Source organism: Alexandromys fortis, unplaced genomic scaffold (assembly GCF_014885135.2).
Source record: "Alexandromys fortis isolate MF-2015 unplaced genomic scaffold, M_Fortis_MF-2015_v1.1 scaffold_223, whole genome shotgun sequence".
Taxonomy (NCBI): domain Eukaryota; kingdom Metazoa; phylum Chordata; class Mammalia; order Rodentia; family Cricetidae; genus Alexandromys; species Alexandromys fortis.
In genome coordinates, this window is record NW_026068095.1 from 1,774,626 (window position 1) to 1,800,232 (window position 25,607).

Sequence of the window (25,607 nt, forward strand, 5' to 3'; positions counted from 1 at the left end):
GGTGGCCCACCCCTTTAATCCCAGCATTCAGGAGGCAGGAGCAGGTGGATCTCTGTTGAGTCTGAGGCCAGAATAGTCTACAGAGCAAGTTCCAGGATTGGCTCCATGGTTACTGAAAAACCCTGTCTCAAATGACCAAAAAACAAAACAAAACAAAAAGCCAAAAAAAAAAAAAAAAAAAAAAACTTTTTTTTTTTTTTTTGGAGACAGGGTTTCTCTGTGGTTTTGGAGCCTGTTCTGGAACTAGCTCTTAAAGACCAGGCTGGTCTCGAACTCACAGAGATCCGCCTGCCTCTGCCTCCCAAGTGCTGGGATTAAAGGCGTGCGCCACCACCGCCCGACAAAAAACCAACATTTTTGAACACCTAGAAATGATTAGTTCTGAATATTACAATTAGTTCCTAAAGCTATTATTTGGAAGACAGGTACAGCAGCAGTTAAACTGGGTTCTCACCCAAACCAAGAAAAAGTCACATGACAAAGTCAGCTGCCAAGACAACTGTCACTCTAAATGTCACATAAACTTTACTCAATTATAATAAATTTAGAATTATTACGGTATTAAAAGTTGCCCCTAAACCTGTATTCTTTATTTCTGAAAGGCACACTTGATACACAATGCTCCCAATTATGTCCACTTATCGCCGTCCAGCCATCAAAGATAACCTCTAATGAACAGGAAAACTGCGGTGCTCCCATAAAAGAGGAGGTTCGTAGGGAAAGAGAAGACAATAGATTATGAAGTGAACACTGAAGGAGGGATGACGTCGCTTGGGAAAGGAGTATAACTGAGGCAGAACCTCCCAAATGCAGAAGGGACAAGAAAAGTTAGTGGCCGCTGGGACAGAAGGCCCCAGAGTGCTGCAGAGGCACGCTTTGGAAAAACCCACGTTGGCACCTTCTGCTTTGAAGGTTTACTGGCCAGACAAGATGAGACAGGGGTTGATGGTGTCTATTTGGGGACTGTGGATGAACGGATGATACAGCGATGGAGAAACAAAATTACTCTGCATTAACAAAGAAAAGAGAAGGTTCCAGCAGGCAGGGGGCACTAGGGGTGGCTCACGAGAGGTGAAGGGAGTTGAGGTGCTGAAGTGGGAGGAGGAAGGGAACAGGGAGAGTTGGGGAACTGAATGGTAAAGCTAAGGAAGCTAATAATAGAGACAGAAGGAAGTGCTGCACCACGGGAGATAGATGCTGAGGAAGGCTGTGGCGGCCTGGGAACCGAAGGAAACATGGGCTCTGGAGAAAGCAGAGAAGAACCCACCCAGGGGACAGGGACGGCAGCACACCTCTACTTCTTGGCAGAAGGTTTCAGGCGCTGAGCTGCTCCCAGGTTATCACTGCTGACCAGCTAGTGGAGGGATAAACTGGGGGAACAGGTGGCAGGCTCGCCTGGGAGGGCTGTCGGCAAGCTATAGCCAGTCTGCAGAGTGAAAACCAGCCAATGGCTCTTGGTGCCAGGCCCAGTCCATCCTATGCCAGAGGATGACCAGTGCTGTCTACCCATTGGTCTGAGGTAGTGGGGCTACTTCTGGAGCAGGCAGCCCAGGGCTCTTGAGCTTTTTCTCAGGAGCCTCTCCAAAAGGCGGGGCTCCGGGAGAGAAAGTACGAGGGGATACACGTGCCTGTTGTGTACCCTAGCACTGGATGTGATGCTTGCATTATGGTCCTCCATAGGGCTTCAAAACAGAAGACCTTATTGTTTCCTTCCTCTATGCTCAAGGAGAATTTCCTTGGGATTTCAACAGGACAAAGACTTCATGCTCCACATCACAAAGCATAGCATCCATGTGACAGAAGCTAAATAAATACTAGCTGGCTTTAAAAATCTAATCCAAGACCAGGAATCTATGGCTTAGTTGGTAGAGCACTTGCCTAGTGTCCACACAGTCATGGGTTCAATTCCCAGACTGCACAAACTGGGTGAGGAGGCACACACCTATAATCCCAGAACTTGGCACCTGAAAATAAGAGGGTCATCAAGTTCAAGGTCATCTTTAGTACAAGGTTAATTTGGGGCCAACCTAGGCTCCCTGAGACTCTATCTCTCAAAGAAAATGTTCTGGTTCAATAGACCTAACCCTGCCTCTCTTCTAGGCATTCTATTGGAAACTGAAAATTTTAAAAATGAGTCCATTAGAATCATGCCCTGTGTGGGCTTTCAGACCAATCAAAAATAAGTCAGTCATCTATAACCGGATCACTGCCAATCACAAAGGCAAGTTCACTGAGTTGTGGGAATACCGTGCCTGGCAACCGCAGAGGCGGCTTTAAAACCAGGCTATGAAGCCGGGCGGTGGTGGCACACGCGTTTAATCCCAGCACTGGGGAGGCAGGGGCAGGCGAATCTCTGTGAGTTCAAGGCCAGCCTAGTCTACAGAGTGAGTGACAGGACAGGCTCCAAAGCTACAGAGAAACCCTGTCTCAAAACAGCAAAAAGAAAGAAAGAAAGAAAGAAAGAAAGAAAGGAAGGAAGGAAGGAAGGAAGGAAGGAAGGAAGGAAGGAAGAAAGAAAGACAGACAGACAGACCTAGGCTTTGAATAAGAAAAAGGGTGCCAGGGAGAACGAGGATCGGGGAAGATTCCAGACATGAAAGTCCAGCATATGGTCTGGGACTGGAGCACAACTGCCTGAGTGGGCCGTACGGTTGAAACGGGACACTAGAAAGTGGCTGTCTAGGGCCTTGCAGGACACAGCAGTGAGCTACAAAGAGTCAGTCCAGAGCCAGGAACGGTGACACCCACCTGAGATCCCGGTACTTGGGAGATGACTGCAGAAAAATCAAAAGTTTGGGGCCAGCTTTGGCTACATCGTGAGTCTGAGGCCAAATGGGGCTAAGAGGCCCTCTCATTAAAAAAAAAATTACTCCAGACTAGCCTGAAGGGGTCCTGAGCTGGACACTTCTATGCCAGCTTGACACAAGCTAAAGTCTGAGAGAAGGAAACTTTAGATAAGAAAATGCCTGTGTAAGACTGGGCTGTAGACAAGCCTGTAAAGCACTTTCTTAATTAGTGATTCATGGGAGAGAAGCCAGCCCGTCAGGGATGGTGCCATCCCTGGGCTGGTGGTCCTGAATCCCATGAAAAAGCAGACTGAGCAAGCCAGTAAGCAGCACCCCTCCACGGCATCATCGGCTCCTGCCTCCAGGTTCCTGCCGATTTCCTTCCATGATGAACAGTGATGTCGAAGTGTAAGCCAAACAAACCCTTTGCTCCCCAAGTTTACTTGGTCATGGGGTTTTATCACAACAGTGCCCCCAACTAGGACTGGACCCAAGAGAGGAAACAGGAGGAAAAGAGATCGAGGACCAGGACCAGAAGGAAGCCAGCAACAGCAAGACAGAAAAGACTGATGGAGAACTGAGGTATCCCACACAGAACCAGATTGCCTTGCAGACGGGAAAACAGCACACCAGCCGTCCTGAAGCTTCGGGTCCAGAAACCTTACAAAGCAAACAGTTCAGCAAGACATGGTCACGGACACCTGTAGTCTCAGCACACCGAAGGCTGAAGCAGGGGGATTACGAGTCTGAGGTCAGTCTGGGAACATAGCAAGTACAAAGCCAGCTTGCACTAACTAACGGAGACCTTGTCTCAAAACAACAACAACAACAACAACAACAAACCAGCAACAGCGGATACACCTATTTCATTCACTTGTCTGGGGAAGTGCTGGCTTCACACTGGCCTTTGAGGAACAACGGAGAGGTGACCTGGCAGGACCGCCCATTTACTACGCCATCCTTCTCCCCTGTGATTCATGTTCCAATTGATTTTCCAGCCGCCTCTTCAGAACGGGACTGGGTAGCCGACTCTTTCCTAACAGAAACCTCTCCCGAGAAAAGCTGCCACGTCCTCTGGCGCTCATCCTGCTCTCCAGCACCTCCTGGCAAGGGGTGGCGTACGTGGGAGAGAAAAATAAATAAATAAAAACAGTAATAATAAGGCCCTGCCAGGGTGGCAAGCTGATCCAGTCGGAGGATTAGAAGAGCGGACACCTGTTTCCTAAGGCAGCAGCTGTGACCATCCTACTCGAGGCAACTCTATTAACAAGAAGGAACCCTTTCACTACAGACCCAACGGCAGGCGGCAGGCACCTGTGCAGACGGGCTCTCAGACACGTCACCTGAACGCGGGGAGAGGCTCAAGGACGGGCGTACTGGGAGCCCTGCCTGGCTGCAATTGGGAATCCAAAACGCTTGTCAGCTGGCTGTTGAGGACGCGATTCGCCTGCTATCCGGGTATTCCATGGCACGAATCTTTAACGCAGTTATTATATGCGAAGGTGTTATAAAACATATCGCAGCTTTTTGAAGTTGAGTTGATTTGTTCCCTGTAGCTGACCAAAACACCTGTTCATTTAAGCCAGCTCCTTAAAAGGCAAGACGGGATTGAAACACTGTCCGGTTTAGAATGCAAATAGCAACACAGGAGCAAATAATATTTTAAAATTATATCCACTGTTCACCACTGAACACACACACACACACACACACACGCAATCTATCAACATACAAACACCACAAGCAAACTATCTCATAGCTGCAATGTGCACACATTACCTTTTCAGACTAGATCAGGGAGATGCTCTTAGAGACAGCTTGCTAACAGCCCCTCAGCTTGCTGTTTAACAATCCGTTTATAGCCCATCACAAAGCCAGCCCTCCAAGGAGATATATTTTACATCTATACGTAAGGTTGCCTTGCTACAACAAGGCTGGATTTGGTGCAATCTTTTCCTCGCCGCTGAAAAGCAGACTACACTATAATTTCTGTAACTTACGATCCTATGAGCATTCAATACATGTGCATATATGCAAACCGAGTCACAAGAATAGACTCTTGTGGGGAGGGGAAGCAAAATGATGCCCAAGAAATCACAAGCCACACATACCATATAGTCCTGATTAAGGCTAAAAACAGCCCGCAAAGGCATTGTGTCAGCTAGCCTCATATGGTTCTCCCTTGAGCATGCTAATTCTAACCTCCCGTGTTGGTTCTTCATGGCTTCACCTGGGAACCTGTCCCTGACCTGAAGAATCTGCTTTATTGAGGTGGAAGAGTGGAGAAATCTCTCAGCACTTACCCAGAGGCAGGCAAGGAGTGAGCCTGCAATTGTACACTTCTCCTAAAGCCTAGCATGTGTGCCCCAGGACCAGCTGAGAGATGTACCTCTCTGTACCAGTGGGAAAAGAGAGGCCCATGAAAGAAATGCCAGGCATGGTCAACAGCCCAAGCGCCAGGCAGGACTCACACTTGCCTCGCCCTCGCCCAGTGGGGAGGCAGAACTTCCCCAACATCTTGTCAGATATCCCAAGAAGACTAAAGCCTGTCTCCTAGTTTGCAACTGACCAAGTCAGGAGGTGGTGGCGCACGCCTTCCATCCCAGCACTCAGGAGGCAGAGGCAGGTGCAGCTCTGAGTTTGAGACAAGCCTGGTCAACACAGCTAGTTCCAGGATGGCCAGGGCTACACAGAGAAACCCTGTCTTGGAAAAACAAAACAAAACAAACAACAACAACAACAAAAAAAAAAACATTTAACCAAAACTAACTGGACGTTGGGAGTTGGTGTTTTGGGGTTGTTTCTCCTTGCACGTTACAGTCATCAGGAAGGGAAGTCGGGCAGGAACTCAAAACAGGAACCTGGAGGCAGATGCCACGGAGGAACACTGCTTATGGTCTTACTCCCCAGGGCTAGTTCAGTTGGCTTTCTTATCCAACCCAGGACCACCAGCCAGGGGTGATACCACCCAGAGTGGGGGCTCTGCCACAATCATTATTCCAGCAAAAGTGCTATAGACAAGGCCACAGGCCAGTGGGGGGGGGGGTAATGCTTCAATCGAGGTTCCTCCTTTCAAAACAACTCTAGTTTGAGTCAAGCTGAGGAAAAGCAAGCAGGAATGAGGAGGAAACTACTCTTAGGAAATGCTACCACTGTCATCCATTTGGGGACGGGAGCTATGGAATGAATTCTTTCTGACAGTCTGGCAAGGCCTAGCAATCCATGCGTTGTGTGTGTCAGAACAAGGTTTGCCCAAAGGGGGTTAGGCAGATAACACGAAAATGCACCTAAGAAACAGGCTGGGGCTGGTACGATGGATCTGTGGGTAAAGGCACTGGATGCCAAGCCTGACAACCTGAGTTCGATCCGCGGGATCCACACAGTGGAAGGAAAGAACCAACTCCTGAAAGTTGTCCTCCGACCTCAGCATGCATGTCATGGCGTGTGTGTACACACACGAGAAAGAGATTAAAACATCATTCTAAATTTTTTTTTTTTGTAAGAAATAAGCTATGTCTGAACTCACATTCACCTATAACCTAGATCTTAGCCGGTAAGAGGCAAGAGGACTGTGTTTTCCTCCACCCATACCATAAGCCTTTTAAGACCACAGCTGAAATGAAAACAGAGACCATCTTTCCCTTAAATCAGACTGCTTAACACACTGGCTAACCACAAAAGCACACGCAGGCATTCCCCTCAGAGAAACTGCCTGACCATTTTACCAAGTTTCTCAAGACAGACAAGTTCTCAGAAGAGCCGGCGAATGCTGGCAAGGCTTTGGCTCAACTGAACTCACTTCTCTGGAGCCTCTGAAGAAACAAGGCCCTTCCCAACTGCAGGTTCTTCACCTTGCCTCCTCGTACTCTCAAGGTTTTCTCCCCTTCTCAGGCCTTGTCTCATATCTCCCCCACAGGACAAACGGACTTGAACACCCAAGATGGTAAGTGTGCTATTATCGATGCTAGTGGGTCTTTGATAGATATTTATTCGAGGAAGGGTCTCACTCTATAGCCCTGGTTGGCCTGGGATTCATTATGTAAAGACTGGCTTTGTACTCACTGAGATCCACCTGCCTCTGCCTCCCACGTCCTGGGATTAAAGGCGTGTGCTACCACGGCCTCTGTGCTCTAAGGGTAGGTCACTGTGGTGGCTAATCTTCACCTTGAACTTGCCTGGATTTGGTCACCCTAGGAGACACACCTCTGGGGGTGTACATATATGAGGGGATTTTCAGGGAGGTTTAAATGAAGATGGAACCATCCGGAGAGCTAAGGTCTCAGACAGACACACAGGCATTCATCTCTGTTTCCTGACTGCTAAGACAATGACATCAGCTGCCTCCTGCAGTAATGGACTCAACCCTCAGTGTGAGCCAGAGCAAACCCTTCCTTCCTTACTTTGTTTCTTGTCGGGCGTTTGTTACAGTGCTGAGAAAAGAACTAACATGGTAGCTTAGGAAAGGCGTTCGCCAGGAGAGGTGAGGGTGCATGGGAAGGCTCTATTAGTGTGAGCCCAACTGGAGATGCCCGACAATCTTCCCTGCCATCTTCCCTGCCAGGCTGGGTGCGAGAATGGTGAAGATTAGAGGCTGCCCACCAAGACTCCTGCTGAAGACCATGGTGCACACAGGTGCAGCCTCACCTCCTACCTCACAGTCCTGCCCAACCACAGAGCACCAGGGACCCACTTGAAGTGAGGTCAAGTTCGGAAAGGGAACTCCATTCTTGGAGGGAACACCTGGCCTTTCCCAGGAGTTGGGGATCTACTTCCCCCACCGCTGAAGGATAAGAGTCAGCAGGTTCTGCAAAGGCCTGGATAGCACAAAGGCAAGTGGAGCTGGCTATTCTCAGCATCCGAGGCGGTCATTCGGGTCTTAAAAGTTGAAGAGAATGGGAGATTTATCCAAACTGAAGAATTTGCCCAAGTTACTCAGGTTTTAACCCCCAACTGGTGGGGTCTAATTATACAGGCACTAGCTTCAAACTCAGAGATCACCTGCCTCTGCTTCCTAAATCCTGGGAGCAAAAGCATGCCCCATGATAAATTCTTTGCTGAATGGAGCCAAGAGACAGGGCAAAGGGCATCTTGTGACCCCTGTGACCTCATGTCCCCGCATCCTTGGCCACTACATCAATGGACCCATTAAGCCAGGAGAGCCTCAGATCTCAAAAGCTTGTCAAAGTACCAATCAAACAATTCGATTATTTCTGAATCTCCCAGACTTCATCAAAAGGAGACCGAAGCAACAAGGTGCACCAGAAGTCCATTCCTCCCGACTTTTTGTATTTTGAAAACCAGCCGGAACAGCCCCAAGGCAGGAAGAAATGATGGGGCCCAAAGAAAACTCACTCTGTCTCTTTGGGTGCCTAGTCTATGATCAGAAGTCAAGGCTTGAAAACAATCAGCTGGACCCCAGCGAGCCAGCGTATATACTCCAGTATCTGACAGGATGGTCTAGGGAGGACAAAAGGACACAATATGTAGTAGCAATGTCTCTTTCCCTAGTCTGAGTTTCTCATCAGCGCCAAGGAAACAGTCAACCAGATCACCGGCTCCCCCTTTATGAAGCTCCCATCCTGTTTCTTCTTGTGCTGCCCTTTGGAGAGCTTTCCATGCTAACCATTAGGCCTGAGGCAATGATAACGGAGAGGTTGTCTCTTTTGTTTTTGTTTTCATTTTTCCGAGACAGGGTTCTCTGTAGCTTTGGAGCCTGTCCTGGAACTAGCTCTTGTAGACCAGGCTGGCCTCGAACTCACAGAGATCCGCCTGCCTCTGCCTCCCCGAGTGTTGGGATTAAAGGCGTGCGCCACCACCGCCTGGCTTGGTTGTCTCTTTTAATTATTGATTTACTTATTTTTGGTGCTGGGGATCAAACCCAGGGCAACACACACATAGGCACACTGGGCAACTGTTGTACCTAAGCTGTCTCTGGACCTTAACCTTAATGTGTCACCAGGGACACAGGACCTACCTTCAGGACACCACTGAAGTGAGGTGGGCAGCCCTGAACCCTCTCCTTCACTTGTTCAGGGTCAGTGACCCTCAGCGGCCACATCTAGACTTACCCTTTCACTGTGGAACAAGGCGGCCGGGGCGGACGCTTTGGGGAACCAGGTAACTTTACAGACAGGCTGTTTTCTAGGGTTTGGTTGGGGTTTTTTTGTTTTTGTTTTGTTTGGTTTGGTTTAGTTTTTTAATTACAACACTGATTTTTATCTGCAGATCATCTCTTCCAGGAACTACTCAGGAGTCGGCTTCCTCACACACAGGAGCCATACGTGAAGCAAGGATCGTTGACCTAACGACACAGATAATTCTTATGAGCGATAGCTACACCTACAGTCTGCCCTAGACCGCCGCAGACGGTACCAAGAAAAAATCGCCAACTTCTACTAGTAGCTCCTTGGAGGATCTGAGAGACAGCTTCCCTCCAACCCTCTTCAACAGTCTGACAGAGGGTTCATTGTTTCATAGGGTGGGAAGTAAATTCCTCAAAACCAGCATTGTCTTCAGTGGTATAGCCATTGGTAAGGAGCCTGCTGCTCCTGCAAATAACCCTCAGCCACACGATCCTGTATACAACCCTAACGAAACTCACTGGGTTATTAAAAAAAAAAAAAGATAATGGAAGGTACAGATGATGTGTGGGGGGGGGGGAAGGAGGGAAAGGTATGTCCAAAATATATTATATACATGTATGAAAACGTCATAGTGAAGCCCATTATGTATAACTAATGTGCACTAACAAACAAACACTATATAATCTATGCAGTCTATTTTTTTTTTAGAGGTCAGTTTTGCCTGAGTACACAGCTCAGGGGCAGAGCTTGCACACCTTTAATCCCAGCTAGCAGGAGGCAGAGGCAGCCTTTACGAGTTCAAGGCCAGTTCAGCTGGGATTATAGAATGAGTTCCAGGACGGACAGGCTCCAAAGCTACAAAGAGAAACCCTGTCTTGAAAAACCAAAAATAAGTCACTTTCTAGTCCATATCTTATCTTCCCATGCAACACATATTTGACAAGGAATATTAAGGGCGGCATTTTAAGTCCACAGTATAAAACTCTTCCTGGAAAGCAGCACTTCACCCCCTTAATACCTACAAAAAGCCTAAAAATTCCCTCGTGCCCCAAGGTAAAAAAAATTGGCATTTTCAAACTCCTCTGTATAACTAAGCTGCTACTGAGGGTCATCTACTTCCAGTTTATGAAGCTGGGCCCTCAGTACCCCACAGCACACACTGTCTGCCCTGCGGTCAGACAGACAGGGAACTGCTTGGGAAACAAAAGCCCACGAAAGAATCAATGTCTTCCAAGTCTCGCCCCAGTCACAAGTAACAGGCAACTGTGTGAGCAGCAGATCCACCAACCCGGTCCAGCAGTTAAGCTGCACAAGACTTCCAGAGGGTACTTCAGGATCCCCCCCCACCCCATTTTTTTCCCATCTCTGCAAACTAATTTCAAAGTACACCCACCATTTCGCTCAAAACTGCTGTAAGATAAAAAGGCATTTCGTATTGTCGCATAATTGCAGTTGGCTCATCTCTTCTGTTGCCAGAGCTGTGCTCAAAAAAAAAAAAAAAAAAAAAACAGCTTTTCTGAGCCATGACTGAGTGACCCCAGTCCAGTGAGAGACTCAGTGGGTTTGTGACAAGAACACAGTGCTGGGAGTCAGCCAACCCAGGCGGCCTGGATCTTAGGTGGAGCGGCACTGGCGATCTCACAGCTCGCTGAACATCTCCGGTACCAACTGTTAAAATGGTGGCATTGAAACCTCGAGCCCCTCCTAGAGTCCCGTGTTGTGGAACACGTAAGAGGGAAGCTCACTTTTCTTGACAGCATAAGGGAACTGTGTCCAGCAACCTGCACCGGTCAGTCAACAGCTGTAAGAAACACGCAGTTCTAATACCCCTTACGGGAATTAGTAAGGTCATAATTAAGTAACATGAACAAGTTCGGGTCAAGCCCGGGTTTCACAGGTCTGTGGGCTGCAGTGATTGTCTGGTCCTTGGGAGCACTCCACAGTCAACAGAACTTTCTAACAACTGACAATGCCCTAAAGGGACGACAATGTCACAGGAATAGAACTCAAAACTAAAGCTAAAGTCAGAGGCAATGGGAGGGTTGAGTGACATCTCCCTGCACACATCTGCTGACTGAACTCACACCAGCCCAGCAGGGCAACGTGTCCTTTTTGGGTCATTCAGGAAATGAGGTCGTTTCCCTATGTCTGACTCCCACATACAAAGAAAAAAAATCCCCCGACGGAGTTCATAAATCCTCAGGAGCCGGTTCTTTCGCATCTTCCCCTGGGAATGGTCTCATAAATCATCTGTCCAGATACAGGAAGCTTGGCCTTTTAAAAATCAACATTATTTTTATGCCAACCTTTTCTCTTGGATATCTTTCCAAAATATATTTCATCCTCTCTTCACTTCTTAAATTGAGAGACTCAGCGTGGAAGCCATACTGAGGTGCCAACACGGGATAGAGGTGGCCGTTAGCTCTCTGTATGGCATGACAGGGACACAGTGCAGTCAGAATTCTTGTTTGATTTCCACGGCTTCTACTCCACCAAGGAGTTGGAGGGACAAGGAGCTGGGACAGAATACATGATTCTGATTGTGGCTTAGCTACAATTAGCCAAGAGTTTGGGGGCAAGCTATGAGACTCAGTTTCCTCACCTGCCTCCTGAGAAGTCTGGGTCGGGCCTCTATAATGTCCTGGTATCACCTGCACCAAGTCACCTTATTCTGTCTCTGAACCCTTCCATGATGCTGCTGCAAGGCTCTTTAGTTCTAAGTTTCAGCTTACGGATGGACGTATTTCTATTTATTAAAGCTGTCTGGATATAAACATCTGAATACAGAAGTAGCTCTAAAGTGGAGATCTTGCTTAGCATAAACGAGAACCTGCATCCCCAAGGCCAGGCTGGAGGTAGAGAGGGTTATCTTAAAAACAAAACAAAATAAAACAAATGCAGAAATTTATGAAGTCAGATGGCTCAATGTCTCTCATCATTCAAGTAAATTAAAAAGAACAAAGCCAGATTGGGCGGGCTCAGAAAAGAGAAAAGAAGAAAAAAATCCTTGAGTATTCATGGGAAATCATGGAATACCTGCAAATATTTCAAATAGATTTCCAGAAATCACCTAGTTTTAATGATTTACACAAGAGATACCTTATGGGGAAAAAAACACATTCATGGATTGGGTAAAAGGCTTTAAATAAAGATAATAATAAAGTTGTACATGGGAAAGGATGGAGTAATGCCGGTAAAGAGGGAGGGTATCTGGCCCCGAAGTTGGACAAGCTGAGGACACAACCTCAGACATCAAACCACTTGATGAAGAAACTATTAGGCAGAGAAAATGGAGTGGAGAAAGTGAAAATCAGGAAAAGCAGCGGGGACAAAATAGAGCCATGGAAGATAACACACCACTTGAGAGTGGCAGAAGCAGTATTTAAAAAAAAAAAAAAAAAAAGACCACCTGGACATTTATCCAGAGAAAGATCCCTGGCTAAGAGTGACCATCAGGCTGGCCCTAATGGGTACTGAAGAAAACCCACCTTCAACATTGAACAAGCAGAGGGAATGCAAGACCTCTGCTGGCTCCGCCCCTGCCTTTCCCCTGAGCTATGGCCAGGACCCATCAGCTCCATCACTCTGGGTTTGCTAATTTGCTTCCTGAAGAGGGACAGAACTCACAACAGTCTCAGGGAACTACAGACTGGTGATAAGTGTCTGAGACTTGTACTGCCACTGGGCATACAAGCCTCTGAGAGATCTGAGGCAGACCAGCACTTAGCCTCTCTGGCTTCGGTTTCCAGGTTTGTAAAATGGGGAGGGAAACTGCCTCCAGGAAAGGCTGTGAAGAGAGAATGAGGTCATTAAGCTTAACACACCAGGACATAAGGCTTTAGCAAGCAACCAGTGAGGGTGGCCATGGTGGAGGAGGAGGCCTGCGGGCAAAAGGAAGGAATCCCTCCAGAGCTGTAAGGCTGCGCTAGAGAGGTGACCACTGAAACAGCAATGAAGCACTTCTAACTACAGAGAATGTATAAAGTTCCCCAAACCCAAGGGTTCTGCAGTTTCCATAAGCACAGCCCACAGGACTCCACGCGGTGAGCCCAATCAACATGGCGGAGTCCATACTTAACACAGGGAGGTCTTCTTCCTTATGACTGAAAGATTGCAAATCCCTGGGACCAGACTCGGCTGCACTGTCTGTTTTCACTGTCAAAGATGAAAGGGTTACCCAGAGAATTAACAGGGCAAATGATAGATTTGTGGTAATATTTCAACACCAAAGGACCAGTTTCAAGCACACGGCTGTACTCGTTCCTACGCAATGGATGGCAGGGAACCACAAGTCACGGCTGCCTATTCATAGGGGCTCATTCTGAGATGTCCCAGTAAATGCTATTTTATTAGTCTGGTTCCTGTATGTACAGAAAAATCAATAAAATGTGTTTGCTTCTTAATAGGCTGTAATTCTAACTTCTCCCTAATTTAGTCTCGCCTTTCTCTCCCCAAATACCAGGTTTGGCAACCAACAGTCTTCAAGCCGGGCTCCTGTTGGCGTGGGAACACTGAAGGAAAGTCACACTCTCTTCAATAAACGCACAGATACTGCTTCCTTGAGTCTCCTGGAACACAGCATAGACGGACTCTGCCAGAGACCAAGGCACGGTGCTGTTCTTCTAAAGCGGTATTCACAGAGAAGGTACGTCCCACCTTAAGTCTCGCACTCCAAGGGGGCTTCCTTCGATTTAGACTCGCCCAGTTGGGGAAACAGCACCAAAGGCCAACCTTTAAAATCCAGTAATAAAATGAAATGGCTCTACAAGTAACTCCCAGCTACCCCCTGCCCCTGCACCGTGTGTCTGAGAACCCCCGTCTTAGTACTGTGTTGGCTGCTCACAGCCAAGGTAATTTCCCCTGTTTGACCTACCCTTTTCCAGAGGAACCTTGTCTTGGCTGCCAGGTCTGTTCTTAAAGAGAGTGCTTACCACACGTAAGTGAAGGTATAAACAGTACTGGCTGACTGGGTGAAGAAGCCTGGGGCTCACCTGTGGATTTACCAAGAGGTGATGTGGGAGCAGGCAGCACTGCCTCCAGCCACCAGTGGACCGGCCGAACTCTCCCACACCCTCCCAACACGGGTCTCTGCAAACCGTGGTGCAAACCCAAATCCATCAGGCCTCTCTTCCCTCAGCCCTACCTCCTACCACTTCCTCTTCTCACACCTGACTAGACCCTTGCAGCCCAGTGTTCCCACACACATCATCTTCATGGCACATAGCTCCGTGCCCTCAGACCAGCTGGCTGGTGATTAAAATGGACCACACTAGGAAGTGCCAAAGCGCAGGGCCTATTGTATCAGATTTCCTTGGCCTTTTATAGACACACCGTGAACCTTGAGACTGTGATGTGGCGGCCTGAGACCCTGTAGGCCTGTGTTCTAACCGGGCTCAGTCACCCATGGGCTGAAGCAGCCACTCAGCTCTCAGAAGCCAACTGTGAAAACAGAAGTGTGTGGCCCAGGGTCTGGCTACATCTCTCAACTCTGACTGAACTCTCAATGCCTAAACGGTCCCTGAAGATACTGTCAGAGGAATGGGGGCCAAACAAGCCTTAGAGGGATAAACCACATTCTCACCTCAATTCCTTTTTCTTTCTTTCTTTTTTGCTTAGACACCAAAGCAGTTTCTGAGATTATCAAATATAATCAAACATTATTAGTATATCAAAATTCTTTTATTTTTTGGAGAGACACCAAGCAGAGCTCTGGCCCTCGGGTAACCTTATGAAAGAAGGTGACACACGGACGTTGACTGAGGGAGGTACACTCACCTCCTCCATATCTCACTTAGAGTCAGCAAACACGACAGAAATAACTCTGCACCAGCTGCCAGGTGAGAAACTAAGGCACCAAGATTACCCGTGCTAGCCCAAAGGAGTAAGAGATACCTAGACACCAGCTCTGCCTAGTGCAGTCTCTCCAAAACACTTATTTTAAATGAGAATCTCATTCTACCATAAATGTGAACTGATAAGGAGAACAGGAAAAGAAGGGCCAGGGCATTATGCCACCAGTTTTTAGTGTCCCGGATCACCTCAGCCAATGCAAGTTCTGTGCCAAGCCTTGCAAAAGGCCTGTGGCGGCTGAGCCACAACCACTTTCTGCTGTTAACTTGGCGGAATGAAAAACTGAACAGGTGACTTGAAGGTGAAGGCGTATGGTGGAAAAGCCAACTGTTTCCCTTTGCCCTGTGACTAACTCCTGGGGGACGGGGGGGACTTCTGAGAAGATCAACCAACCCCAACGAGCGGGGAACCCAGCAGAGCCCACGACCGTGTCGCAGATCACGAGCAAGGTTTGGTGTTGTTCAGGATGACCTGGAGCCTGGCAGGGGGAAGCTTCTCTTCCATTATAAAAAGGGTGTCTGACGTGAACTCCTGCAGGTAGGGAAAGACTCGCCCAAGTGCAAAGACTCACACAGGCCTTCTCAGCCCTCCTGGCAGCCACCAGTACTTGTACTCACCTAGGCGTCACTACTGACCCCTTCAGAAGCTTTCACCTTGGAAACTTCACCCAGACCTGACTCTGGTCTTTCCTAGCAGAACAGACCAGGGCTCAGAAGTAAACAAAGTGCTTCTCCCCCTCCCCCACTACCCTTCACCCCCACTGTGGCCTCCATCACACCAGCTGCTGAGGAATTTACTGCCCGCTGACCAGCTGTTTGTGCGCCAGGAGAGCAGATAGGGGAAGTTTCAGGAGAGGAGCGAGAGAGATCCTGCCACTCAGACAGCCGTCCTGCCTTTAGCATCAGCTAATCCTTCAAATTCACGTACACTCTCTACTCCAAGGAAAAGTTGGTTGTTTACCGATGCCCCTAGAAGCAAGCAACGTGTCTGGTGCTTGCTTGTACACATTTTTTTTTTCACATGCCGTAACTGTACCACATCCCAAGGGCTACATCACTGGAACATTTTCAGGTGACCTGAGCCAATCCTGGTCCTTGATCTCCGTGGTTTATTATGGGGCATGATAAACTCCAGCAACTCCACGGAGAGATACTGTCTCCAGGCATATACACCTAAAAACACCCACAGCCTAGACAAACATTCACAGGCTAGCTCCGCCAAAAACAACCCAAAACAAAAAAAAAAGTCAATTGCATAAGCAACGAAGAACAACAAATACATTTAAATGACAACATAAAATAAAAACAAACGACAAGATAAAATGAGGCATCAAAAAAAAAAAAGCATGGAAGGACTCGGTTACAGCACAAGAGTAGAGTTCAGCTATCCTGTACAAGGTTCTAGGTTCCATCCCCAGTACTAAAGTCAAAAAAAAAAAAAAGAAAAATAAACAACCTAAGACAATAAGGAAAAAAAACGATAAGACGAATCGCAATCCAACCTTCCGTATCACATTTGAGAGGGTTTTGGTGGGGGTTGGCTCCCTACATGAGTTAGCTCTTCTTTCTATTGGGGTGCAAAGAAGCCATTCAACAGCCGCCCCCAGTTTCCAGCATACCACCGTGAGCCCATCAAAACAGCAGGGATGCAGTGGCTTTAGAAGTGGTATCAGAAGTCACAGGATAGAGTGCCTTGTGTTGTTTTCAACCTAAAGCTATTATGCTGAAGGTGGTCCAGGTTCTTCTGTTGGTTTATTGCCATCAAGCCAAAGACAATGTGCTGATCTAATGCCCTATTATTAGGTACTTCTGTTTTTGTTATGAAGTGTGAAATAAATTAGATTATCCATACAGCAAGATTTTCCTGAATTCGACAAAGAATCTAATTTATATTGCAAAAGAAACTGGTCTTGAAGTATCACAGCGTTCTAAATTCTTTAGTGAGGCATGGCTCCAAAGCCTATCCCAATATGCACAAACACAAAAGCCCAAAAGTTCCTCTGGGCTCTTCTGTGAGGCAGAAACAAAGACAACCATGCACCTTTTCTGAGTCCCCATCGGCCTTACTTCAAACCCGTGACCATCACTCCTGATAAGAAACACTAAGGTCTGACTCTAATTATGAACCTAGTAAGTCAGTGTGACAACATCCCTTTCCCTCACACTGATCCTAGATGAAGCACTGTTAAAACGGGAGAGCCTAACTCGCAACAGAAGAAAACAGGTTACAAGTTCATTGTTTCTGCAAGATCCATCTAAGGGGCACGCACTAAATAGGCCACGCCAGAAGCAAAAGCAAACTTCAGAAACTTCAGCCTTGCCTGGGCAACAGAAAGCTTGCCTCCTGGTGACTGGCGGACCCTTGAAATAAAGCGCCCTGTAACTGCAGCATGGGAAAAATAACTGGGGGAGACAGACAAATCATTCTGCCTCCCGATGGTGGCAAACTTCACAACAACTTTTTAAAAGCAACAAACTACAGCATCGCAGCCCATGTCGACAGATGTACAGACTCATGCACATACGACTCTACCTGGAAGACAAGGGCTGTTTGCAAATACTCGTCCTCAACTTAGCCCAGGCCAGGCTACCCGGAGACTGCAGCTTTTCAACCGCCTCTCTGCACTGTCAGAGAAGGTCATTTTGCCTGGTCACTTCTCTTCCACCCCGCATCACAGGAGTTTTCTACTCTCAGATTGCTCAACTTTCATATGCACCAAGAGTCAAATAACTATTCAGCAACTTTATTCACCTTGGTTTAATTTTTTTTTTCCTTATGCAATGCCCAGGAAAAGCTGACACCAAGGCTGTCTCAGGGCTTGCAATCACAATCAGAAGGGAGGCGGGGGGTAAAAATCTTGTGTGATAGAACCCAGAGTCCTGAAAGAAAGAGAGAGAGACTATTCTAGTGGGGCCCCTACAACTTTTTCCCTAGGGAGACCACCCCTCGGGAACAAAAGTTACAGTTTAGTCACATGTTGGGCGTAGGAATAAGGAGAAGGGGAATTTCTTTTTCCTTTCTTATTTTTAAGCGCACTAATTACGGAGGTGTTCTACAGATCTGAAGACAAACTGGGTTCCTCCTACCAATTGAGACCGGCATTACATTGACAAAAAGAAGGGGTGGGGTGGGGGGCCCAGGAGCCCAGACGGGGCTCGGCGGGAGAGGGGAGTAGCAAGGTTATGCTAAAGGGTACAGCCGCTGCCACGAGCTGCATCTCTTTCCTTCGCGCCCCAAATAATTCCCCGCAAGCCTAGCAACTGCACCCGCAGCACCGGGGCGAGGGGGTTCCGATCGCCCAAGAGGAAGGAGGGGAACAGAATCATTACCTTAATGCTACACTGAGCAGGAGTCTCAGACATGTCTCACAGCGAGAGGGATCAGGAAGTTCTCAGTTTTTTTCCACTTTCCTTTCCTCTCCCCAACCCAGAAACGCTCGGCGGGGCAGCGGGACGCGGTCATTTAAGAAGTTTCTTGCAGCATCGCCAACGGCGGCCGCCCGGTGGGGGGGGGGGGTCTTCGGAGCGCACGGATCGGGCGCGCGGCGCGGGGGCGTGGGAGCCGGCGAGCACGGCGTGGGGTGTGCGGGTCGCGGCGCGGCGACCGGGGCGCAGCCGGCCGGCCTCGCGTGTCTCCTCCCACCCGCGGCCGGCGCGCCCGCCCCCGCCCTCCCCGCGGCGCTCGCTCGCTCCCTCCCTCCCTCTCTCTCTCTCTCTCGAATGTTTTCCTTCCTGGAAGAGAGAAACTGAAAGGCAGAACTGAGAAAGCTCTCTGCTCATTGATCTTGAGAGTTTCAGGGCAGAAACTGACGTGAATTCCCAGCACCCGGCTCTGCCTCTTAAAGGAGCCACCAGGAAATAAAAGCTCGGGTTACCGCGGGCCGCGGGGAAATCAAAAGGCGTGCGGGGGAGGGGCGCGGGGTGCCCACAGGGCCGCCCCAAGGAGGACGCCTTTGGGGGAACCTCGCAGCGTGGCCCCAGGACTCTCGAGCCTGGTTCATTCCGCTCCCGCCTCTCCTGGCTGCACCTCCGGGGGCCCTGGGCCACGCACAGTAGGGGCTTTCCTGTGCGCTCCCCGGGGCGCCGACGCAGCCCCGGGACCGCGGTCTAGGAAGGGGCTTTCCGGGAAGGACGCGGCGCCGCAGGAGGAAGCGAGACAATGGCCTTTGTTCTGCGCGGCGACCGCGGCCGCTTTAAGAGAATCCACCAGGAAATGGGAGCTCGGGTTACAGGCTGCGCACGGGGAAGTGCAGGGCGCGACGCCGGAGACAAAGCCGCGCGGCCGCGCTCGGGTCCGGGGACGCGGCGGGCGGGGGCTCCCCGCGACGGGGGGCGCCCCTCGGCCTGACCTCCCGCCTTCCCCGATTCGAAATCCCCCGGCCATTTAAAGCCACAGCGGCCGCTACCAACCGACGGAGGTGACTGGACTACAAAGTTGACAGGGCGCGTTCCTGCAGATCTTAGCCCTCCCCTGGGCCGCTGCTCGGGCTCGGTCATTGGCGGAGGGGACGGCCCGGGGTCCTGCAGAGGAGGGGCAGCAAGAATCCTGGGGCTGAGGCACTAGCCTTGAGCACCAGCGGTGCGTTCACTGTTTTTATTGCTATTTATAATCTCTTAAAATGCCCACTGCAGAAGATGGTGTTTAAATTCTAACCCCGCTAGAACATACAGGGTTTAATGTGTGGACATATGATGTAGGACTATAAATGCACTACCATTTTATCTTCTGACGGTAAAATAAACATAAATGCATGTGTGCGTAAACGCATTATGTTCATGTTCCCTGCTGAGTACCATTCTGATTTTCCAGACTCTCCTCTCTATTCCCACTGGTTTCTTTGCAGGGGAGAGCGGGGTTGTTTTGAAGCAAGGTCTTCCAGTGTAGCCCTGGTTGGCCTGGAATTCACTCAGGCTGGTCTGGAATTTGTAAACCATTCTGCCTCTGATATTTTTTTTTCTTGCACACTTTTCAGCATCGTAAAATGTCCTTAGACTTTCACAAACAATACTTCCGTTCATACATTCATCAAAATACTCTGACGTTGTTTAAAGGGTCCGAGTGGAAAGGCACCCCGTTGCTGACAAAATGGAATATTTTTTGGATCCTCCAGACACCACAGCCAGTTTTGTCACCTAGCAGTCATGTTCCCCAAGAGAACTTATCCTTATGTACAATAGCTCCCAACACATTTGCTTTTACCCATGCTTATCCCCCACAAATACTTACCTATACTCCTCTCCTGTGTTTTTGTAGCTGTTTGTTGTAGGTTTTTTATTAGGTTTTTGTTGAATTTGTTTGTTCGTTTTGAGACTGGGTCTTATAATTTAGCAGACTGACCTTGAAATCAAATCCACGCGCCTGCTGACTAAAGGGATTAAAGGCGTGCACCACTCCACCCAGTCCGTTTGTAAATTTTCTTGAGGCTTTAGTCCAGGTTGGCCTTGACTTGAAGCAGAGAATTTTCCCCAACTTTTCATTCTGCCTCTGCCTTCCAAGTCTGGAATGACAAGCCTGGGTCACTATGTTCTTTCTGGGGGGGAAAGGGGTGCTTAAACCTCCATTATTTGCTGGTTTGTTTCTAGTCCTGGAGATTGAACCTGGGCCTCGTGTATGGCTTTCTAAACTAGCGCTCCTCCCCAGCTAAACAGTTCTTGTTTTTCCTTTGCTTCTCGCGGACACTAGATCCCAAGGGCTTTTTGAGTTAAATTTTGTGCACTCTTACATCCCTTATCTGTCAATAGGATCTCTGATAACTTCTCAGCTTCTCTGAAATAGGAAGGGGTAGCATCTAATTAATAAGGTTTTCATAAATATAAGAGGATATCCCTTATCCATGGAGGATGTATACCAAAAGGCCCAGTGTGTACTTAAAGCCAGACACCTCACACACACATATTCATGTATATGTTGTCTTATCTATATAATCTTATACATATATACACTGCAGTTTCATTAATAAATTGAGCACAGTAAGAGACGAACCATAATTAATAATAAATCAGAGCAATTATATCCTTCTGTAATAGAAGATAATAAAGCCTACTACTGTGACTGGAAATTTCCATGTCCGTGGCTGACTGTGGGTAACTGGAACTGGGGAAAGCCAGCCTGTGGGGATGGGGGACTTCTCTACAAGGAGTTTCCTTAGCAAAACATGCCATATCCATGTGCTAATTGGTGTGAGCTGTGATGATTGCTTAACCTCACAACTGAATTAGCTTCCGGCTTCCATTCCTGACATGTCTTGGCCTTCTCCTGGTGATTCAGAGGTGGCAGTTTGAGGTAGAATGTCTGGGGCTGCAAAGCAAAGCACAAGATAGTAGCTACAGCAAAAGCTGCACTTAGCCTACTGTTGACAGGCTCTGCAAAAGGCCTTTTAGTAAATACTTTAAGCTTTGTGGGCCGAGAGGCAAAACTGAAGCTTTTGTGTAAATACCTACATACTAAGAGGGTTGTGTCCACATGCTTTTAAACAGAATTTTCAGTCCAGGTCTATTAATGAAAGGAATGCAACTCCTTTGCAGGGAATAACTTCTACTGACTTGTGGTTCAAAGCAAGGTTTGTTATTGTAGCCCAGGCTGGCCTCGAAGCTACACCACAGAGGATGACCTTGAACTCCTAAGCCTCCCGCCTTCACTCTGGAGTTCTGGGGTAGCGTCTCGCTTGCCTTATTAAATACTGCCTTTCGTAGGAATATACGTTTAATTTTGAAGTGTCTCTTCACCCAGACAGGTGCCACCACGTGTTCATAGGAGTCCACGAGTGTATGATTGTACTTGACTTTCAGTTGCCCGAAGACATCTTAAGAATTCTATTAGAACTTTACAAACTCTCACGACAGCTCCCCTTGAGCGTGCAAATTAGCCACATTCATTGAAATTTGGTGGACACTCCTCAGTGACAGTGAAATGGATTTTTTAAATATGAAAATATCCTTTGAACTTCCATCGACATTTGTCAGAAATCCCTCTTGGACCAGTAGTTTGGGTTGAGAAAAGTGCCCTCGTGCTGGAATGGAGACCTTGCCTCTGGCTTTAGCAGTTGACAGCGTGGGGGACGTGAGCAGCGGCTCCCCGTCACGTGTGGTGGAATCAAGGCTACTTGTGCTGAAATGATTTGCCTGCAGTACGCCTTTGCTTATAAGCCCTGTTTTCCTTGTGGTTTTAGGCGGAACTCATGACAAGTCACTATCAGGTCTGTAGCAGAAGCAAATTTCCAAAGCCATTCCTTGACCAGGAATAGCACACGTGAGAAACTCACCTCCTCCATCCATTCCATGTGTCGTGGGGTTCGTGTCCCTGGTTCCTGTTGGCTTCCTTTGGCTACACTGGACATTTCCGTCTATCCACTCTCTGTCTAGATTATCTTCCTAAAGTTTTCCTATGTTAAATGAATAGTTGCTCTAGAAATCTCAATTAATATCTTTTTTAAATTTTTTTATTTATTACTATGTGTGTTGCATGAATGTGGTCACACACATGATGGGGTACCTGTATGGAGGTCAGAGGACAACTTTGTAGAATCAGTTCTCTCGTTCTACCTTTGGTAACTTCTTGGGAAAAATTAGTTTTTTTTTTTTAGGGTGTGGCTCCATAGTACATTGATCATGCTCCATTGAATAGCCCCACACCCATGAATATATAGGTAACAACAAATTTGATTCAGTGGGTTATAGAAGAATGAGAAAAAGAAGACTTGAAATTGGCAAGGGATGAAAGGATGGTTCTAAAGCATTAGGGGGAGAAGCAGGGGTGAATTGATCAGCATGCATGCATGAATTCTGTGCTGGCTAGTTTTCTGTCAACTTGGCACAGCTAGCATTGGAGAGGAGGGAACCTCAGCTGAGAAAATGCATCCATAATATTGAGCTGTACGCAAGCCTATAGGGCAGTGGTTCTAAACCTGTGGGTTGCGACCCCTTTGGGGGGGTCAAACCACACTTCCACAATGGTTGCACATGAGATATCCTGCATATCAGATATTCACATTCCAATTCATAACAGTAGAAAAATTACAGTTATGATGTAGCAATGAAAATAATCTTATGGGTTGGGTCACCACAGCATGAGAACCTGTATTAAAGGTCAGCATTAAGAAGGCTGAGACTACTAATGTAGGGCATTTTCTTAATTAGTGATGGATGTGTGAGGGTCTGGTCCCTGGGCTGGCAGTGCTGCTGGGTTCTATGAGAGAGCAGGCTGAGCAATCCGTGATGAGCAAGCCAATAAGCAGCACTCCCCCATGGCCTCTACATCAGCTCCTGCCTCCAGGTTCCTGCCCCGTTGGAGTCTTTGTTCTGATTTCCTTCACCAGTGAACAGTGATGTGAAAGCATAAATCAAAGAAATCCTTTCCTCCCCAAGTTAGTTCAGTCATGATAGTTCATCACAGCAATAGTAACCCTAAGACATGTGTACAGAATTCTCAAAGAATTAGTAAAAACTATTATGTTAAAAAAAAAAAAAAAACAAAGCCCACCCCTAGTGACATACTTCCTCTAGCAAGACTCTACTTCCTCAAGGTTCTATAACCTTCCCCAGTAGTGCCACCAGCTGGGGACCAAGTGTTCAAACACACAAGAGTCTTTGGGGAACATTTCTCATTTAAACCACCACACAAAGCTGGAGTTGAGCATCCGAGGTTAGCCTACACCAAGCTGGGGTTGAGCATGCGAGGTTAGCCTACACCAAGCTGGGGTTGAGCATGCGAGGTTAGCCTACACCAAGCTGGGGTTGAGCATGTGAGGTTAGCCTACACACTATCATCAACCTTTGTTCAGGTGAGGCTGGTTTCCCTCACAGGTAAGGGATTACCTCTCCCCCATCTGAGTCACACTCAATAGTGCAGATCTCTCCCACAAGATGACTGACGCTCTCTGTAGTTCAATTCACCGTGTTTCACTCTGCACTTGTTTCTCTCAGGGTTATTTCTTAAAGACTACAATTATGTAGATTATCTGGTTTGTTCTTTCTGTGTGTTAGGAACCAAATTACAGTCTCTTTTGACCTTCCACACACAAACCAGAAGAGAAACTGGCCTGCTCAATCTTCATCCACCAAACCAGAGATGCGGAAAGGAAGACAGTGGGAGGAAACATGGCAGATATGTGGAGATGTAAAACTGGGTTTGTATATCTGACGTGGAAACTGAAGCAAAACTGCCTAGTGGAGCAGAGAGGACTCAGAAGAGCAGGAAGGGAGAATCAATGAGAGAGAAGGCAGGTATGGGGGTGCATTAGTTCAATATACAGTGTATGAGTGCGAAAGTGTCCTTATGAGAACACCATGAATGTATGAGGAAAAAATTTTAAAGAATGTGTTTAAACACGTACATCCTGTACTGTACTGTAATGTTGTACTTGAAAGATAAAAATAGTAATATTTCTAGCAACAGAAACTACAATAACAAACACTATCTACATCCCTATGTATGCCAAACCAGAAATTCATTTTCTTCCTCCCCCCCCCACTCTGTCTTTCCTTTTTAAGGCAAGGTCTCACTGTGTAGTCCAAGTTGCCCTCAATCTTGCCGCAATCATCCTTCCTCATCCTTTCGAGAACTGGGATTACAGATATGAGACACCACACCCTCCTAGGCCTGCTTCTTTATGAAAGGAAGATGTCAGCTTAAACAGGGATTATAAGCTATTGACCACCAGTGCCCTAAACTATGTGTGTGTGAGAGATTATTTGCTTTATTATATAGCTAGTGTGTAGCTGAAATCAGGAAAGCAGAAGTGTGTGGGTGTGTGTGTGGGTGTGTGTGTGGGTATGTGGTGTGGTGTGTCTCCATGGAAAGTACATGTAATCATGAACAAGCTTGAATTCCAAAGTATGAAATAGAGCCCAGGAGTGTCAACTACAGTCGTGTCCATCTTGATGGCCTGGATGTCCCAAAGCAGCTGAACCTTTCTGCTATGGAAATAAACACACACTCCTGTTGTGGGAAATGCAGGGACCGAGGGACAATCCTGCTGCAGAGGCCTCGCTGTCTCGTATCTATGAGTGAGGCAGCCTCCTCATTCCTGCCGTCCAGACCACACCAGCCTCACAGCTCAGCCTCTCTGCAGAGCTGCGGGGAAGAGGATTCTGGGAATGCAGTTCACCTCAGTCAGGTTGTCATATTACACAGTCATTTCACACACTAGTCAGCGTTCCGGCAAGCCACTCTCCGGCAGTTACAATTCTAGAACTTTTGGGGACTTCCGCTGCATCTTTTCCACCGCTTCCTCGGCTCCTTGCCACAGCACCATGTTACCAACCTCAAGTGAACAAACTTCAAGATAAGTTTTGGCATACTGCTTTCTTGTGTGCTTTGTAGACGACCCATCTCCCAGTCTGTCTGCTCCGCTCAGGTCCTTCTTGATCTCTGCAAGCATCTTCTAGAAGCAGGACCTTTCCGGTATGGATGACTGCTGTGTCCCCTCTCCCATCAAGTTTCTGTCATGTGATTCAGCCCATGACTACAGGTATGGGAACTAGAGGAACCGTTTTTGTAAGTTTCAGAATCTAATACCTCAGATGCTGGAGTCGCAATGCCTGAGAGCAAAAGTTGTCTGAGCTCAAGAAGACACAGAATGTGTCCTTCCTCCAGTTTGTCGGTCTTCGCAGCCCCTCATGAGGTTGTGAGGTCCCCTCACTGGTGGGGCTTAGGGCTTCTTTACTCAATCCTCTAAGGTTTTGTTGAAAGAACCTCACAGGTGTACACAGAAGTAATGCTTTGATCAGCTTCTGAGCACCCCTGGGCTATGCAGGTTGACATGTAAAATCCGTCATCATAACCTCTTTATCACTCTCATTGCTGTCTTTAAGCGTTGTCCTGTGTTACCCAAGGTTCCGTCTAAACACTTGAACCACGAAACTGTTTTCTATCCAGTAAAACCTGAAAA

The 25,607-nt window shown here is 47.8% G+C and overlaps 1 protein-coding gene across 1 annotated transcript in view; it reads right to left on the reverse strand.

The window, feature by feature from the left end:
* Positions 1-19,463, reverse strand: part of Etv6 (ETS variant transcription factor 6) — a 232,240-nt gene extending 212,777 nt beyond the window's left edge. Inside the window, exon 1 of the mRNA XM_050123220.1 lies at positions 18,049-19,463. Coding sequence (XP_049979177.1) covers positions 18,049-18,081 — 33 coding nt within the window. The 5' untranslated portion in view covers positions 18,082-19,463. The remainder of the gene's footprint in view (positions 1-18,048) is intronic.
* Between the last annotated feature and the right edge of the window lie 6,144 nt (positions 19,464-25,607).